The sequence below is a fragment of the Durio zibethinus genome, chromosome 5 (assembly GCF_047325235.1).
Source record: "Durio zibethinus cultivar Kanyao isolate XHJ-2024 chromosome 5, ASM4732523v1, whole genome shotgun sequence".
Taxonomy (NCBI): domain Eukaryota; kingdom Viridiplantae; phylum Streptophyta; class Magnoliopsida; order Malvales; family Malvaceae; genus Durio; species Durio zibethinus.
The window spans coordinates 4400495-4421133 of NC_143166.1; the positions used below are offsets into that span (position 1 = coordinate 4400495).

The 20639-nt window shown below is 29.7% G+C and overlaps 2 protein-coding genes across 3 annotated transcripts; both read right to left on the bottom strand.

Moving 5' to 3' along the window:
* Positions 1-2070: 2070 nt before the first annotated feature.
* On the bottom strand, positions 2071-7571 carry LOC111282461 (receptor protein kinase-like protein ZAR1). Its single transcript, XM_022870550.2, has 2 exons — positions 5647-7571; positions 2071-2945 (listed from the first exon to the last, which is right to left on the bottom strand). Exons 1-2 carry the CDS (start codon positions 7148-7150, stop codon positions 2314-2316), a joined length of 2136 nt encoding a protein of 711 aa, XP_022726285.2. The 5' UTR covers positions 7151-7571; the 3' UTR covers positions 2071-2313.
* Positions 7572-9767: 2196 nt separating this feature from the next.
* LOC111282676 (proteasome subunit beta type-5) lies at positions 9768-13281 on the bottom strand. Of its 2 annotated transcripts, XR_002689257.2 has the most exons (9): positions 13161-13281; positions 12931-13067; positions 12701-12830; positions 12333-12439; positions 11327-11461; positions 11113-11216; positions 10484-10584; positions 10109-10391; positions 9768-10021 (listed from the first exon to the last, which is right to left on the bottom strand). XR_002689257.2 is itself a non-coding variant. In XM_022870876.2 (8 exons), the coding sequence occupies exons 2-8, from the start codon at positions 13042-13044 to the stop codon at positions 10264-10266; spliced, it is 819 nt and encodes a 272-aa protein (XP_022726611.1). In that variant the 5' UTR covers positions 13045-13067; positions 13161-13281; the 3' UTR covers positions 10023-10263. The 2 variants fall into 2 exon arrangements, 1 of the variants encoding a protein (XP_022726611.1); XM_022870876.2 differs by lacking the exon at positions 9768-10021 and having other exon boundaries at positions 10023-10391.
* Between the last annotated feature and the right edge of the window lie 7358 nt (positions 13282-20639).

Consider the following 20639-nt stretch of genomic DNA (forward strand, 5'->3'; position numbering starts at 1 on the left):
AATTATTAAAAAATTTAAATGAAATATTTTATATATAGATAAAAAACTTAAGAATCTAATAGTTTAAATTTTTTTGTTCAAGTGGTGTTTAATATGTATGTATGAGCTCTTTGATGTATTCTTATAAACTTTAAATGTGATTTATCTCTCCAACAAGTAATATCAGAACTAAAAGTCATGAGTTCGAGAAGTCACCAGTTCGAGTCCTAATAATGTTAATAGAGAGAGATTGTTGACAGATTAAAAGTTGGTCGCATCCATCAACTTCATGTACTCAAACATCGATATTAAAAGAGATTATTGACAGATCGAAAGCTTATCGCATCCATCAACTTCATATATTCGAACACCGATATTAAAAGTTTGACTTTGATGCGGCTAGTATTTGATAATATACAAAAACGAAATACCTAAATGGACAATATGTTGAGTCAACCTAAAGTGTAAGCTTAAGAGAGCACTGAGACAACCAAGGTGATAAGGTTGAATGCTGTGATCTGTCCCAAAAGCGCACTAGAGATTTAAAGTTAACTAGCTCAAAAGATGTGAGGTTGGCTGGCCCAAAAGAAGTGTTGATAGGATTTACTCACACGGTATAAGATTGAATGTTGTGGTCTGTCCCAAAAACGTACTAGAGATTTAAGGTTGACTAGCCCAAAAGATATGAGATTGGTTGGCTCAAAAGAAGTGTTGATAAGATTTTCTCACACGAGAGAGTTGAAATGAGATTTGATCTGAATTCACAAATGAACGGAATATATTGTTTGGATGGAAGAGATTTGTTGGGATATGATTTACATGTGAGTAAAGAATCTCACATCATTAAAAATTATTGGGACATAATTTACATGTGAGTAAAAAATCTCATATCATTAAAAAATCTGAATGAGATATCTTATATATATATATAAAGGATAAAAAATCTAATAGCTTAAGTTTTTGGATTCAAGTGGTGTATCACATATCATTAAAAAATTTAAATGAGATATCTTATATATATGCATGAAGGATCAAAAACCTAATAGCTTAAGCTTTTAAGTTCAAATGGTATCTAATATTTATGTATAAACTCTTTGATGTGCTCTTATAGATTCAAAGTGTAATTTCTTTCCCCAACACCTTGTACTCTCGATTTAAAAAAAAATACTTTAATTTGTACTTTGAAATTAAATTTGATCATTTTCAATGACATATACATACTAATAGCTGAAACTTGAAAAAATTTTCATTTCTATTTTGATTATTTAATTAATATTTTCTATTTAGATTTCTTTTTTAAATATTAAAAAAATTAAATTAAATTAAAATATTTGAAGGAAATTATGTTTTGTAGTATATAATATAGCTCTTCGTATGTAAATAAAAAAATTTTGATTTCTAATTTTAGATTTGTTCAAATTATAAATATAAATGAATCAAATTATTTGTGAGTTAATTCTATAAGTATTTGAATTTGATTTATTTATTATTAAGGTGAACTTGAATTCAAACTACTTATAATAAGTTGAATCAAATTTGAGTATATTTTAATACTTGTTTCGACAATTCATGAATTTTATTAAACATTTATTTTTAAATATATTTTATTATATTTAATTCGTATATATAAATAATGATAAAAATATAGTATTTACCGTTTATATTTATAGTTTTAACGAGTTTAATCAAACTTATTGAGTGTAGCTCAAGCTCATAAATTATGAATCAAATTCGATAGAACTCAAGTATGAAAAATAAAATTCAATCAAACTTGAATCAAATTTTGAGTCTTAAATTTTAAAATTAAATCTGACAATAATTTAATTCTACTTGATTACACCATTAATTCAAACTCAGATTACCTACACTACATTTGATAACAAAATTGAGGCTTGAGGAGCATGATTTGTGGGTTTGTATTACTAACTTGCTGTTATATGAATAAGCATATGATAGAATGGAATTTTTATAATGATTAAGATCTAACATTACCGGTTAATTAGCTAAATGATATAATTTTTTGATAGACCTAATATGTTTTTGAGGTATAAATTACTTTTAATGCAAAATTTAGATAAATACCAAGCACCAAGCAAGTAAGAATATATGGATCTCATTCCATTGCCCTGTATATTGCAAACAAGAAAATGTTTTTAAGTATTTAATTAAACAAAAATGTATAACCAAAATGTTTAATTTTCAGGAAACTCTTGGGCCTAATCCGGATGATTTTTAGGGGAATGAATAGTTAATCTCAACAATCTTGCAAAATTTACCAGGGCAAAAATGATCGACCGTGTTCTTTTCACAGACAAAACAATAAAAACTTCTTAATTATGTTCCAATTCTTTCAAGATTCTCAGAAACAGATTTCATCCTTGGTCGAGTCTCGGGGTCTGCTTCAGTGCATGCAAGAGCTACGTGAAAAACCGCCAAAACTTCCTTCTTGGCATGCACTTCTTGTAGCAACATCGGATCCACCATGTCTGACAATGGGTTTTTTTCTTCAAATCCTTTCCTCACCCAACTCACTAGGTCTGGGACTTCCGTGGAAGTCGATGCGGTTGGTGACAGCTCAGGAGACTTCCCAGTGAGCAGTTCAAGTAAGACGAGTCCAAATGAATAGACATCCCATTTTTGAGTTAGGCGGCTGCCAGGGACTCGAGCCTCTGGTGCTCCATAATTGTTGGTTCGTTCCGTTCGGATTGATTTGTAAGGGAGTCCCCCAATAAAGCCACCTGATGAAGAGAGATTATTACCCGTTATGCTAATGAGTCTGTTGAGGCCAAAGTCAGAAATGTAAGGTTGGAATTCCTTGTCGAGGAGAATGTTGGATGGTTTGATGTCTCCATGTACAAATTTTCTTGGACTGCATTCATGAAGATAGGCCAAGCCACGAGCAGCTCCCTTTGCGATTTTCAGCCTCGTTGACCATGAGAGGCTTGTCGTTGGTTGACCATTTCTGCCTGTAAAAACAAATTTATCAGCTATAAACAACATCATTTATGAGTTAAAGTGTTCGCAAAGGATGAACAGAGAAAGCATTCACTCAAATGAGTTTCTAAACAAGCTGTTAATAATAGTGCAAGTGTTATGGTTTGAGATTCAGTCACATTTGTATGGACATGATAATTTTATACACGACACAAAAGTGATACGAATAAAAGACATAAATGATACGGTTAAAATTTTAATAAAAATTATAAATAAATTTAACAAAATTAAAAAAACGTATTTCATGTTTTCGTGTTAACACGAACTGTGACATGTAATTTTCATATAAAATACAATACGAATGCATAAATTATCAATATTACACAGGATAAGAATACATGAATTGTCAAATCTACATTTAGATAAAGACCTTTATTGGTCTCGGATGCACAAGATCTATCACTTTTAATCCGTTGCTATTAATTAAATGGATCTATTTTTAACTAGAAAAAAAAAAGTAATGGGACCTAATCCATTTTCTTGAATGTTTTAGGGTGATTTCCCCTCTGTATACAAAGTTCGCGTCAAAAGATTTAGTACGAGTACTGTATTTTCAGAAGTGACTAACAATGGCTGTGTTTTGGCCTTTCAGCCAAAACAGAGTGCTAAACAATTTCTTCACAATCTTCCACTTTAGTAGTCAAAGACTTGATGCATCATGTGAGCAACGAATGGAGACAAGAGCGCGGTAAAAGAAGACCAACAGGTCCCACCAAGAGGATTTTTACAGAACAAAACAGTGGACCTTCATGTGGAAGAAAGCCAGGCACCTTTTTTTTTTTTTGTTTTTGGGATAAAGAAAGAAAGGAGAAAATGAACATGAAAAATGGAATCAAAAGCAAACTATTTTTTTTTACCAAAAATCTAATCTCTGTTTAAAGTCAAGGAGAAAAAAAAACTATAGAGGTAGATACCCAGAACAAAGCCACTTTAAGTAAGGTTGAATGCAGAGAAAGACTTAAAAGTAAAGTTTTTAAAGTGAAGTTTGTGAAATTTTTTTTTAAAAATATTTAATAAAAATTAAAATTTAAAATAAAAATGATAGATTGAAAGTTTTTAATATATAGTTCAAGTGTATAAATTTTATAAAAAAATTATAAAATCTGATATATGTTTTAGATAAATATTTTTAATAAAAATTTTAATAAAATTTTCACTGTTAAATATATAATCATAAATTTAAATTATAAATAATAAATAATTTTTTAATATTTTTTTACACATTATTAATTTTTTTCATTCAATTTTATCAATTTATAAATTTTAATATTTAATTTTAAAAAATTTTACAAATTTCATCTAAAAAAAAATCTATATAAATCTTTTTTGATCTACAAAGGCGGAAACCATTAGATGCTCAAAGTCAAAACTCAATGATAAATATATTGTCTTCTAATGATTAAAAAATTTAAAAAAGACATAATAAAAATAAGAGCTCTAACCTCACTATCATCTGTCCCCATCCCAAAGATAAAAAAAATAAATATATTAAATGGTGAAGAGCTAAAGCATGCAAGGGAAGGCTTCAGCATTTATTTCGATTATTAAAACCCTAAATCCAAACTAAGATCACGTGAGTCATCTTCTTGAGTTGTGACCCATCCCCTTGTGATTTGAAATTCTCAAAGCCAAAACGATTTCCTATACATTACCTGTCAATGCTCTTTTTCTTTTCTTTTCATTTTATCATAAGATGCATGACCAAAGGTAAGGGACCTAACATTTCGTAGCACTCATTTACAAGTAATAGAATCAACCCACTACATAAGATACTACAAGCCACTTATCCAATTTTAAAATTTAGATCAATTGATTTGTATAATCAATTAAAAAAAATGATGTTTTGCAAATTTAAATAATAGCTCGGTTCAATTCAAATTCAATTTAATTTTTTTGGATATTGTTTAATGTTATGAAAATTTAAAATATAATCTGAATTCGAATCAAATCTTCATTCGATCCAAATCAATTTATTGGTTTTTAATTTTTTAATTTTTATATATTATTTTAATATAAAATTTTAATATATTTAAGTAAATTTTGATATAAAATTATTAATTTTATTTTATAAAAATTTAAAATATATAAAAACTAAAATATATATAATTTGGTTCAATATAATTTTTTTTCAATTTTTCACTTTCTAATCTGAAATTTGATCTGAATCTAATATATATATTTAATATCCGAATAAAAAAAAATTGATTCAAATCGAACACTAGATTTCAAATTGATTTTTGAATTTTTTCTCACCCATGATCCTAAGCACCTTCTTTATACCCAAAAAAAAAAAAATATCCTCTACCCCACAGTAACTAGCAATTTTTTCTCTTTCAGGCAAACAAGGCAGTAGCGAAAACAACTAGAAATTCTACTGTAATTTACCACTAAATTTTGTACTAAACCATAACTTTAGGATCAAAACTTTCATCCTCTTTGGGTATTTCTTTTGTTTCTTTTTCGTATGAGCAACAAATGACTACGGAAAAGTGAAGACCTAAGAAAAGTTTTGGCATTTCCAGAGTACAATTATAATGTAAAGGGACAGCATTGTCAGGCCTAATGAGTCCCTGTGTATGTCATAAAGGTCAATTGCTTGCTAGAATAATCCAAGCAGGAATCAGTAATGTTGCTTTCAAAAAGAGGGGAAGAAAACAGGAGAAAGAAACTAACCTCTCATGGCATTGGCCAAATTGCCGTTCGAGATAAAATCACTGATGAGAAGCTTCTCATCAGGGGCCCAATAGTATGCTCTCAACTTCACAATATTGGGATGCTTAACCTTCCCAATAGCTTGGACTTCAGCCGCAAACTCCTTGTATCTCTGCTCTCCACCCTCGCCTAATCTCCGTACAGCTATCGGCACCCCATTTCCAAGCACCACTTTGTACACTATCCCAAGCCCACTCTTTCCCAACACATAAGCTGACGCTTTTAGCAGCTCGTCCAGGTCAAAGCTGAAGCCTTTATCAATAGCAACAAGCCCTCCTTCTTCTTTGCTTGATATCTCCCCCTTTTCAAGGTCTTCGAATTCGGAGTCTTCGTTTCGAAACCCGTTGATGCACGCACATGAACAGAGAGAACAGAGCTTCCCTTTGTCATTATGACCAAACTTGCCTTTTCCAGTGCAGCTACATCTATTTGAAGAACCTTTCTTTTTCCAATAAATATAAACTATAATCAATCCTACCAAAGCTACACCAGCAGCATCAGCCGCTGGGATTAATATAATTAATCCAGCACTGAACCTTTTTTTCTGCCTTTCACCAGCATTAGGACCCGAATTTTGACTTCCTGAAGGACTTATATTGGAATTTTTACAGGATTTTTGCAGAGGAAACCCACATAAAAGAGGATTGTGTAGAAATGCTGTTGGTCCTTGATTTGCAAACGACCCCGTTTCAGGTATTTTCCCACTTAAATTGTTGTTTCTAAGATCAAAACTAACAGCAACTGGCAAGTCACCTAAGCTTTTCGGAAGCTTACCAGACAAGCTATTGTCAGATAAATTGAGAGTACCTGACAACGAATTTAACTCTCCGATGCTACTAGGAATCGTTCCGTTGAATTCATTGGACGAAAGATCGAGTTGAACCAAGTTGTTCAATTCCGGCCAAATTCCATCAGGAATTTCACCTGAAAACTTGTTTTGAGCTAGAATCAACCTCTGCAATGGCTTGCATTTCTTAAGATTCTCAGGCAGAGTACCTGAAAGCGAATTGTTGGAGAGATCGAGGATTTGTAACCTTGGATTGCAGATCGAGGGAGGCAGAGAACCAGACAGATTGTTACCGTACAAAAACAAGCTATGAAGCGATGAGGCATTGAAAAGTTGGTCCGGTATGGAACCATAAAAGTTGTTGTGGTGAAGATTTAACCTTCGGAGATAGGTTAATGTTCCAAGCTCTGACGGAATATACCCCCGGAGATTCTTCCCTGAAACTGCGATCCCTACAACACGTGGGTCCGCGAACCCTGTTATGTTCATGCAGGAAATGCCGGACCAATTGCACGGCGTCGTGTCATTCTCGTTCCAATCGGCGAACGCTGACTGGCCTGCAGGTTGGTCGACAGCGGATTTCAAAGAGAGAAGAGAAAGGCCCTCAGGGGAAAGAGAAAGGGCAGGTTTCAAGTTCCCGAAGAGGAAGAAGAGTACAAAGAGAGCCAGCTTCTTCATGATCAATAAAAGAGAAGCCTCTTTCTTTCTTTTAGTGAATATTAAAAATGTGGGTTTTAAAGAGGAGAAGGAAGAGCTTAGAAATGACAAAGGATTTGTTTGTTGTTTTTTTTTTTCCTTTTGTTCTTACAATGAAGAGAAAGGAGTAGGGACGTTGGGTTGAGAATGGGCATTTATGACAAAGAGAGTGAGACAGACGAGATTTTTTGATTGGGATGGGACCCAACCTGCCGCCAAAAAGAGAGTGAAAGGAATCGACTGCTGAGTTGAGGCTGAGGTGATGGAGTAGAAGATAAGCAAGTTGAAGGCAGGAAAGCAAACAAACAAGTGAAAATGGAAAAGGAAAAAAAACAATAATTTGTGGGCATCAATGGTGATTGTTTTTTATGTCTTATTATTTAGAAGTTTGCCCTTGTAGTTTGGAAACTCTGAAAAACTTTCCCTTCCTTTTGGAGTTCAGCGAAGTGCTTAAACTCTGAAAAACATTCGCTTGATTGGGTTTAAACTATTTTTTCCCAATGTAGAAGTAGAAAGGTACATCTCAAATCTAGAATTTTTACCACAAAACACAAAGCAAGGCCTAAGGGCTAAAGAGCAAGTGGCCAGATTAAGGTCAGGGAAAGCTCAAATGAGGAGGCCAAGAAAACAATTTTTGGAAGGGGACCTACAATGGCAGCATGGGACAGAATTTGCCCTTAACCCATAAATTCATGACTCACCACCAACTTAAAAGACTGTTGATGACCTGTCATATCAATAAAAATTCCTGCAACTGACAATTTTTTGAGAGCAAGTATTTTTTTTATTTAATGGTTCAAAGAGATCAAATATTTTGATTATGTCATGTCATTAAGATTTCGGAAATGTATATATCTACTTGAATAATCATGAAAAAAGATAGAAGTTTTTCAGTTGGTGTTGTTTCTTTTTTGCTTTTTTAGAGGCAAAGCAAGCTTTAATTTTAGCTTATTAACTATGTCAAGTATTTAATGAGAAAGACAGTATAAAAAGTCATGCAAAATCCCTTAACTTCAATGCCGTACCTTGTATTATTATTATCATTATTAATCTTCAGCTCCATTGCTTTAATTTTCAACAATGGAAGAAATAGTTGTGGGTAGTGATGGTGGGCAGAATTTGTCTATTAAAGTCCATCTCTTTCGAGCAACAAACCCACTTAATCACACTCATAATTATATCATTTTGTTACTGACAGACTGCTGTAAATCCTTGTTCTCCAGCATGGACAGAGACATTGAACTCTTGCTTTCATTTTTGTTGTTTTTGTTTATGGCTTCAAAGTTTCCAACTATTTTTCTGGCATTGTTTAGTGGGGAATTTGGTGAATGGTGATGATTAGATCTCACTTTCAATCATGAAAACATGCTTAGAAGCTAACAAAAGGATAAGAGAGAGAGAGGAATGAGGAAGGGGATAGATAGGTTTATTCAGGCAGGCATTAATATTGTTTGGTCATTTTATATTTCATTTCTTTTGTTCAGAGATGGATTCAAATGGGATGGTAAGATGTTTTTAAATACTTTTAATTTTTAAAAAATAAAAAAATAAAAAAATTTTAACATCTTTTTTATTGATAAAAAATAATAAATTTAATTTATTGATTTTTTTTATATATTATAAATAAACACTTTTGAAATAAATTTTAGATCTGCCACTGTCCATAACAGTAGAAATTGATAATATGCTACCATTAAACAATGATTTCCTAATATTCTATCAGCTCTTCATACATTACATCTGTGAAAGGATAAAAGAAAAAAAGAAAAATTAACTCATACTCCAATAAAAAATTCCCTATAATACATACCATCATATTCATATGCTACTCCCGATGGGAATAATTACAAAAAGTTGTTTGTTCGTATTGAGAAAAATGAGAGGAGGTGGAAGGGAAAAAGGAAGTCTTCGCTTAGTGCCAAAGGGATGTAAGAATTGGTTAGATTTTTATTTTTATTTTTTATTTTTCCTCATCAGTTTTATTTATTTAACTTTTATCATGAGCACATGGACCCATGTGTTACAAATATCAATTTTTTATTTTTTTTTTAACAAAAAAATCGCAACATAAAAGTAAAAAAATCACTTATGCACCATTATTGGATCAAATATTAATTCTAATATAAATATATTAATGTTTGATGCATTAACAATATATAAACATTATCCGTTATTAATTAATTATATAGTGATATTTTATTAATAAGAAAAATAAAAAGTAATCAAACCCTTAAAAATAATTATGAGTAAAGTTATCATGAATTTTACTAATATTTATTTTTAAAAATTTAATCACTTTTCTTTGTTCATTAATAAACTATCATTATCTAACTTAGTTTAAATTTAAATATTAGAATTTAAATCGGGACGGCTGAATGAATGAGCTATAATATGGGATGGGCTATAACGTGATAAAGGAAGTAACGCTGGACTAGGTAGATGGGCTAAAATATGGGATCATTGTCTATTTGATTGTTGATCTAACTGTTCATAAACGTTGGACCGACCACCGGGTAAGGAAGCCCATCATTGTCCGTTTTTCCCACCTTCAACAAAAATCTATTCTCCAGTTCAACTATACTAATGGGCTAAACATGGGTCACCTGCCAAAATCCACCTTCATCACCATAACTATCCCAATGTTCAGGAAACAATGCTTTCATCACTCGACTCCACAGTCCGCTAATGGATTACAGGTTTGCTTAGAAGATCAGCTCTTACCAAGCTGAAAACCAAGCACATGCATTCCTCCTCATTCGACATTTTGAAGGACACTTTTAGTGGAAAGTGGAAACGCCACTTACCCCATTTCCTAGCCATATGACTTGTGTAGTAATTTACAAAAGCCAGACCCTAGATGAAGGCAGAGTAATTCATTAAAGTTTTTCAACTTCAACAATGACAAACTGATCGAGATAACTGAATTTGAAGGATTCTTACAGCATAAAGTTGCACCCAGGTCTATCAGTGAATTGTCTTTTAAGGCTAATCCCAATATAAGTAGAGGAAACAATGTTTCAGTATCAGATTCTATCCCATTGGCCGATCGATGAATGCAAACATCTTCAACTTGGTCTAGGTTGAGTAGAACCCTCTTAGGCTCCAGCTACTTCAACCATTTCTTGTTCAACCGTGCTTGGTATCACTGGATAGTATTTGTAGTGAAGTTCTCCAACATCATCACCAGATAGCTTCTTCCAGCCATTTGGTCCCACGTAATAAACTGATTAAAAATTCAGCCCATTAAAAGTAGGATACACACATAAAACATAATCAGATGTAACTTTTGTTCTAGAGTTGAGAAAGAGACAGTACCGCTGGCAACACCACCACTGGCTCCATCTCGGAATGTGGCATGATAAATAGCTCTTCTGGCCAACTCTGCCGCTTCTTCAATGGACATATCATACCGATAGCTAGTACCAATGTCACCCAAAAATAGAAATTAATGACTATGAATACAGAGTGCACAATATGAGACAAAAGTATAAATGTCAAGCATAATTTAATAAAGTGAGCATGGAACATGAGAAAATCTTTTGATTTACTAGCCAGGAGCCAAGCAAGTTTAAGTCTAACACACATTTTTAGAATTAATGACAGGAACAACCGTGTTATTGTTGACCATGCCAATAAAAAAGATTCAAACAAGGCAGTCCAATATTATGGTCAAAGCTTTGATTAGGTAGCAAAATATCCTTATTATTAGACCGCAATGTTTTCAAAAGGAGCAATTGGAAGTAAATGGAGCCAGAACACAGGTGTAAAGCATTTAACAGGTTTCTTCCACATGTTCCTCTTCCATTAGCTTGTTTGTTTCTTAACGAACTTATTCTTATATCTAACTTTAGGAGGAGACCATGACAACTTTTACATCATAGTATTTGAATTTATCAATGGAATGGAACAAATGGCTATCAAAAAACAAGGAGAAAAATGCATACCCATTATCCAGCACACCATAAGCATAAGGTGAACCAGATCCAACAGAGAAACGCATTCCCTTTAACCTTCCACCTTCACTGTCCACATAGTATAGTCCAGGACCCTAGAATCCACATTAGGCAGCATTGTAAAACATGCAGGCATATGCATAGAAAGCAAGAGGAAAAAGGGAAAGGAAGCAGGGAAAAGAGAGTAAAATTTAGTTTCAAATACTGTTTCATCCCATCCAGCAATCATGGTTCCAACTGATAGTCCCATTCCTCGGTAAGAATAGAGAATGTTTGCCAACAGTTTTGATGCCCCTGTAACAGAAATTCTACGCTTGTTTGCCAATTCATGCAGCCGGCACTAAATCATGGCAAATGGTTATCCATTAGCACTTTCAATGTGTAACAGAAATTGGCAAAACACAATCACGGGGCCTAAGAGTTTTTTAAACTAAATAAAAGCCAGGAAGGTTGCATTGTGTTGTCATACCATTGTCACAAAAGGAAAAGCACACATCAGAAACCTGAGGGCACACCTTCTTTTGACTCTTTTCTAATTCAATAGCTAGGCAATTAGGCAAATAGAATGCATTACATTCAACCGCCTAAAAAATCAGGAACTATGCCTCAACTCATTTTCACAAACTTCCTCCTTGAAAGTTTGTTTCAGTAACAAGAAAAAAGACTTAATATTAGAAATCTACTTAGGCTTTGAGTGCATAAGTGCATATTCATACAGTAAGAGTCATTGAGATCATGCATAAAGCCTTGTTTAGTTAGAACTCAAAAGGGTTAATCTCTGTGTGTAAGTCACATTTGAAAGGGATGTTGCCACTTAGCCATTACTAGGCTATGCTAAATCTCAAATCTTTTTATTTGCTTTTGTTCACATACATGAGTTTTAGGGAAGTCAGGGCATCTGTACTTTGATTTTAGAGCCAATGAAAACAAAAAAACTGAAACCTTTGAGATGCTAGCGTACTCTCACTTTCAATGTTTTAGAAAAACTGCAATACACTAGTATCAATGAAAAATGCAAGGAAAGATTGCTAAAATGACCCATTATGCATAAAAGGCACCAATAGACTACTATTTCTCTACAATTCCTTACATAACAAGCAATGTCCAAACACATACGGTATACAGCAAAGAACACAAATCTAAGGCAAAAAAAAAAAAAAAGGACCCAGATGGTAGCCCACTGAAAAGAGGTAAATTTTTTATTTCACTACCTTGATGCCTAAATTTCTGTGCCAAAACTGGCAGTCAGCAGCTCCACCAGCCATTGTACCAAGCATGTATGGATTGATTTCAATAATTTTCTTCACCGACTGTGATGCTGCCAAAATTTAGAAAAAGAAATGATATAGCAGTTTCATCATTACCATCCAAAAACAACAAAAAGGCACAGAAGAATGAAAAACTTTTAGAAATTGATTCAAGTTCAAGGTTTTAATTTAGCGTGATGATAAACAAATTATTTCCCTACAAAGAAATTTCTGATTAAAAAAATAATTTCACTATGCAATTCAATTTAATAATTCTTGCAAACAGACATAACAAAATAAAATAAAATAAAATAAAATAAAATAACACATACAGATATAGCCTCCCATGCTAGCTCTAGAATCAGCAGCAACCATGACGCCTTCCTTAAAAATGAAGGCAAGCGTGGTGGTACCCTTAGCAGGTTTCACCATCTTAACAGCTTCCTTCTGAAACACATCAAACTGCAATACGACAACCAAACATAAAATAATCCGCAAAGCTCCCTTCCTCTTCTATCAGAAAAACAATACTACTACTAAATGGCACAAGATCTTAACTCACATCAGTGGTATTTGGAAGCTCGAACGACGGAGCAGCCGAAAACCCACCAACAAGCTCACTAGGAGCACCCCAGACCGGCGCAGCCGATTCTAGACCGCTGGTATCAAGCTTCATGCTTGGTACTTTTTTTAAAAAATCTACAAAACAGAGATATTGAATTAGGAAATTCCATACTTTTACAGTAATTTTTCCCAAAAAATAAACGAAAAAATGGGATTCGAGAAGAATACCTTTTCAATCAGATTGCAGAAGATCGACGATGAGAAAAGAGAAACGGAGTGAGATGCAGCGATAGACATATACGAAAAGGAGTTTTTATTTTTAATAAATGAAAGTGGGAGTTTTCTTGTGCAAGGGGCAGTATGCTTGTTTGGGTCGTACCAGCTAGGCCCAAGATCTGATCCAAAACCCTTATTGATTTTACTTTGTATAAACCCATCAAATATCAAGATTATTGATGGACCGAGCTTGGTTAATATTTCCAAAACTTAAGCTTAAATCTGGATTCGATTCGATCTAATTTATCCATTTAATTTATTTTTATCATTAATATTAAACATATTTTTTGTGTTAATATTTTTATATATTTTAGAATTCAAATTAAATAAAAATAATGATTTATTATTTATATTTATTTAAGATCGTCAATCCAACCCGTCTCCGACGGGTTTCGACCTGACCCTATGAAATTGAATTTTTATTTTTTTTTAAATTTGAGTTTCGAGTCGGGTCGGGTTCGGATTTTAGACAAATCCGACCCGACCCGATATTATAAAAAAATTTATTTTAAATTAATTATTTAATTTTTATTTATATATATAATATTATTTTTAAATATTTATATTTTAAAAATAATATTTTATTAATTTCAAATCGGATCGGATTCGAAACGAACAAAACTTTCTCCAAATTCGACCCGATGTCAATCCTATATTTATTGGATCGAACCTAAACTTAAAAAATACCTAGTATCTTGAGTCAAGTTATACTCGTAGATTTGATGAACAACTCAATTCATGTACAATTTTAATTGTAACATTAGTTGGTTTATTAATGGTTCTTTGTTCTTACTATTTAGTACTTAAATTGTTTGCTTAAAATGCAAAACCTATAACCGCAGAAGTACGAATAATTGCATCAGAAATAATATAATAATCACTCAAATTTGCATCAAAATCAAATGAATTGATTTAATCATCGTAGTTAAATAAAAAGTTGCTCCCCTTTGATTTTATTTTTAATAGCTTCAATTTCCCGTTATAGTTTTTGTCCCCTTTATTATTATCATTATTATTATTATTATTTTACATAACGCTGTATTGGTTGGATAGAACCAAATTTTCTTCATGTTTTTAGTACTTAATGTAAACGTCGCCGTTCAACCCAAATTATTAGTCTCACTTAGAGATGTCAATGAGTTAGGTATAAGTAGGGTAAAGTATCATCACCTTCGTCTCCAAAATTTTATATCATACCTATTTCTTACGATATTTTAAATTTATTTATATTTTCATCTTTATGGGTATTTAATAAGTTAATTCTCGTACCCATAGCTTTTAAAAATAACTAAAAACTAAAATATTTTTTAGTTTATTTTATTTTTAACTTGTATATTTAGATCATTTTTATAAATATATATTAATATATATTTTTTAATAAAAACATATTAATTTTAGTTACTCTATAATAATAATTTATATTATTTAATAAAAAATCTATATATTAAATATATATAAATATATAGAAGATATGGGCACGAGATAAGTGTTATATTATTTATTTTTATTATTTATTTTTATATTCATAATATAATACCCATCATCATTTTTTATTAAAATAAAATTTTTAATTTTCAATTAAATAAAAATAAAATTAATATCCTTAATCTCAATCCTTCAAGAAAATCCAAATGAGCATAACAATTTCGTTAAATGAAATCATTTGCCATAAATTAATTAAAAATTTATTTGACAATTCGATGAGAGAAACTTTTGATGCACTAGAATTATATTTAATCCTAAAATTATTAAATAGCTTTTGTTTCCTTTTAACATTTGAATTTAAGTTTTTTTAGTTACTCTGTCAATTTTTATTTTGAAAAGCCTTTTGGTTATGATAACAACTTTGGGGACAAAAGTTGTCCTCGAGTTATGATTTCCATTACTTCAATCAATAGCCCCAACTAAAATCCATCCCTCATCCTTAACAGTGTTAACGTTGGAAAAAAAAAAAAAACCAAATTAATCAAATGGGAGCAATTCTTTGGTCCAACCACGATCTAACCCTACAACAAGGGCAGCAGAATTGAAGAAACAACCCCTTTTCAAGCATTACCCGTCCGAGCAATGGAGGTTTTAAATGCGAAGTAGTTTTCAACACTTTGAAAATCACATGCAACACGTGACCTACACAATCCCACGTTAGCACAGCTTGTTTCCAGCTGCTAGCTTTCGAACCTACTTTATATTTTTTACCAGAAACTTTTAAATAGAAATCCAAATAGATTTTACTTCAGAGAGTACAATAATGTAATCATGATAAAGACGTAACGGTAACTTTTAATTGTTTGAAAGCACCTGGTCAAAGCAGATTAGCTAAAGGTCCCACGCTCAATGATTTGGTTTTGCAGCTGCAGAAAGATTTAGTAAATTCGTTTCATCTGCAGTGGAATGTATGGTTTTAAATTCTTGGGGAGAAATGAATATACGGTAAAGTAAATATGACAGGGTATCGGTGGAATATAAAAATTTTAAAATTAATTTTTATGAGATTAAAAATAATAATAATAATTAAATTAATAATTATAGTGATAAAATTAAAATTAATAGTGAAATATATATTTGAATGTAAAAATAATTATGATGATGAGATTAATTGTTATAAGAAAAAAAGTTATCATTAAGAATATTAGATTAATAATTTAATATAATAAATTTATTTAAAGTTTGAATATTATAATTTTTATATTTAATGTTTAAACATATTAAATTAATAAAATTTAATTATTATATTAAAATAATAAAATTATTTAATTAAAATAAAATGCACTATATACTCAGGAAAAAAAAGCATGAATAAAATTAAAAAATCAAGTAAATAAGGTAAAAGAAAGCCATAGTGTTGCCTAGTTTAATTTTTGGCGTAAAAAAACTGGCTGCAATGGTTAAGATTTACTTGCTTTTTCTTGCAGGAGTGTGGAACTATAGATGATGGATCACTTTCATGATGGTTTATAGGAACAAAAGGGTTAAAAGGGGCAAAAGGGACCTTTTTCGGATCCAGCCTGCGATGATTATGACAACCATTGAAGAAGAATGTGGAAGCTACAGCTCAAGATGCCGACATTCCAAATAGTTTGAATCTATAGATCAATAATAATGTATTTATATATATATATATATATATCATTGGAGATTTTGAATAGCTAAAAATATAAGTTAATTTTTTAAAAGAAATCGATGATATTGATTTCGATAAAATTAAAGTTAATTATATGATATATATATTTAAATATAAATATAATGGTAATATTAAAATATAATATGAATAAAAAATATTATTAAAATATTATATTTATAATTTATATTTGATATTTTAAAAATTATTTAAATTATTTTATATCAAATAATATTTTTATTAATAAATTAAAAATTAATACATTTATTTTTATATCTAATAATATTTTTATTGTCAGGGACATAATAGAAATGAAATAAAATTGAGAGTAACAGAGTCCAATTATGACTACGGTTGTTCCATGGACCCTTCGAGTTTCAATGCCCAACTTATGTTTCGGTGTGGGCCAGACACCCAAACGTACCGTAACTTATGTTATCCAAACATGTCACGCGGTGTGATTGAGAAAAAACAAAAAACAAAAAGTCCTAATCACTCCACACCAAGGGCCTAAGAACGAAATAAGTTATTAGTAGATTTGATAATTTATATATTTATATTATATTTTATATAAAAAGTATATGTTTTAATTTGTATTGATATAAAAATAAAAAAAAATATATTTTTTAATTTTATTAAACATATATATAATAATTATTATAATTTTAAATTATATCATTTTTGTGTTTTATTTTTAAATTTTGTTCGTATCATCGTATCATATTTTAAATTATTAAGCCTTTGAGTTAATAAACGTAAATAAAAAATAGTTTTCATATTTATTTTATATGTAGAGAGAGATTAGATCTTTAATTATATAATAAAAAAGTATTTTTTTTATTAATATGAGACTTAAATTATAGTAAATGATTCCATGTAATACTTAATTTTTAAATTTTTTTAATATAATATTTAAATTATAAATTTGTTAACTAATGGCATACTCACATTTAATATAGTTAGTTTCAAATGAGAATACGTGACGGATAAACAATATTTTAAATATTATATTAATTAAGATATTCATATTTCAAGTATCATATTAAAGATTTTTAAAGTTTAAACATTATATTAAATATTTTATTATAATTTAAAAACCTTTCATAACATTAACTTTTTTTTTTTTTATATCTCCTATGATTATATAATTTAATTCAATATTCTAATATCTCTAAATTGAAATATCAAAATTTAATAACTCCAAACATACATAGTTTTGAGGACATTTGTATTATTTGTTAATGTGTTTAGTTACTTTTTTTTTATAAGGAGGTCATAGAGCAAATAATGATATTCAAATATTAGACTTGTTATATGTCACATTTTAAAGATGATTGCATTTGAGTTACGTTCTAAAATTATTTATTTTTTAAATTTTATAATATTCAATTTTTATTTTAAAATAACAAAATTAGTTTAAAAGAAATTATTTCATTTCAATGTCAAAATATATCGTAAATTTAAGTGAAAACTTATATTGAATTTATAAATTATTTATCAAAGTAAATTACTAATAACAAGAATCGAATTTAAAAAATTCACTTTTTACCAATTAAAAAAAATCTCATTGACATAATAATAGAGATTTTCGTTTTGGTTTAATACCAACTCAAACTCAAACAATGTTTACTTCTTTTGTTCCGGTCTATTAAAAATAACAACTAATTAACCAAGTTCAGTTCATTAAAAAAAAAAGTTTTGTTATAGTAAAAACTTATAAAAAAAATTCTAATGCATATATAATTTCCTTCGGTTGATTGAATTAATCCTAAATTTATGACCGGTCGAACTGTTTTTGTTAATAATTGATTCATCCACGGTTCAGATCTGCCTCCAAGAATTAGCGAATTAAAGCACCAAACACTATTAAACACAATAATTATTATGGGTTATTTCCTATTAATAATTTCAATCTAACTACAACAAAAAAAAAAAAAAAAGGAACCCAGGAGGATAACTAGAGATGTGTTCACAAGTTATTCGGTTTGAATAAAATTCGAATTCGGTTCGATTATTATCGAATCGAGCTCGAACTCGAGTAACTCGATTCATCGATTGAGTCGAGTTCGAGTAGCTCGCGAATCTAATCAAATTTTTTTTATTTAAATATTTTTATTATTTTAATTAATAAAATATCTCGAATTCAAGTTCAAACACAAATAATTGAGCTATTGTCAAGTATAAGATCAAACTTAATCAAGTGAGCTCAAATAACTTGATTTCGATAACGTATCGAGTGAGTTCGAGTAGCTTGATTTCGATAACGAATCGAGCTTGAACTAAAAAAATAAAATTTAATTGAGTTTAAATCGAATATCGAACAACGAATTAAAAGTCGAGTTCGAACTCGAGCTTCTCATTATATCGGTTCGACTTGACTCAATTAAATTTCTAAAAATAATCATTTTTTTTGGTACATGTGGAACAACATTTTCAATGTCACTTCAAAGTTCAACCATTCAATCTAATCCTTTTTCTAGTTAATTCTATTTCAAAGTTTTTTTGAATAATAGGGTATTAAATAAATTATTATCTTACATATAGATCATATAAAATTTGAATAATAAAAACAGTGTTAAAAGATAAAAATATATTTATTAAATTATTATAAAATTAATAAAATTATTTTTTAAAAAAATATACTGATGCTTAATTTTTGTGCAAAAATATGTTAATGTTAACGTGTTACGACTAATAATAATAATAATCAACATTTATTAATTCAAGTGATAAAAAATTAAGTATTTTTAAAATAAATTTTAATTTTAAATTTTATAAATAAATAAAATAAATATTAAAATTTTTTTTTATGAGATTCGATTTTATTCGAATTTTAAATAATCAAATTCTAAATAGCAATTGAATGCAAAATATCTCAGATAAAAAAATAATAATACTAATAATGGGATGAATTTGTAGGTCAAAAGCTGAGAGATCACGTCTCTCCTTTTTCGGCCATAAGATAATAAAAAAATCTGACTTTTGACCCAAAAGATATGACGTGACCACTTTTGTTTTCTTTTGCTTCCTTTTCCTTTCGACTCAGGCCATTGGGTTGAGGCTTTATATTTTGGTCAAGATTTATGGACCGTGACCCCACCTTTTTTTCTCCTCCGCTCGATCCTTTGACCCACCCCAACTGCCTCAATATTTTCTGAAATAACTCAGTTTGTTCTCGTCCCACCAATTAATATTCTTGTACGTACGGGGATAGAAGAATTAATGGCTTTGATATGAATTCAAAGTTCTTGCTTATTTTTAAGTGGTTTTGTTGGATATAATTATACAATTCTAAATGTCTCCTTCATTGTTTCTACTTGCTACTTATATACACTGTAAATATAATTAATTATTAATTATTATTATTATTATATCTTTAATCAATTATAATTTTAAAAATTTTATCAAGTAATAGCTCGAATGATACGTATGTTGATCACATTTTTAGAAATTACGAGTTGGACTTGAATGTATAATAATTTCTTTAAATGAGTTAAGTATATAAAGATTGTGGGTTAAGGGTGGATTAAAATTAAAAAAAAAATTATAATTTTGGAAGAAAATAGAGTACTTAAAATTCAGCTTTTTAAATGAAGATGATATATACATTTATATTGAGCAAAATAATTTTTTTCCATTAATGAGAATAATATTCATTATTAATATATACTTACTATTTCATCTTAACTATATTGGTTTATAGCTTTACTAGTAATATTTTTTTTTAACTATTATATATATTTAGGTTTTTTTCTAATTATATCAAATCAAAATTTAGGTAGGTTAATAATAAACCATTATACTCAATTTCATGAATTATATAACTTTTCTAGCTATAGCTAAGATTTTAATCCACAACTAATTAAACTTTTTTTTTTTTCAATTTGAGGAAAAGGTGATTCGAAGTTACCTTTAGAGCAAAAAATTATGCATAAACTATCGAATCAAATGTTGATCAGGTGCAAATGTGTTAACTATTGAACTATTAGATTTTTATCAAAAAAATTTTGAATCAAATTTAATTCAATTGAATCTCGTCATCATCGTAAAATGTGATATTCAGTAAATTTAAAATTTAAATTTTAACATTTATAACCTCTTTTCATATATTTAAACTATAATCCCATTTGTAAAAAAAAAATAAAATAATTTTGGTAGTTATATCAAGAGAGATCAAGAGAGCTACCATGCACCATCGATATAAAAAAGATTAATATCCAAGAATCCAATCAAAGAAAAGGAATGAAAATAAGGGAAAGAGTTAAAATGGAGGAACTTATAGATTTTAAATTGGAGAGTCTTTTTGTTTTGCC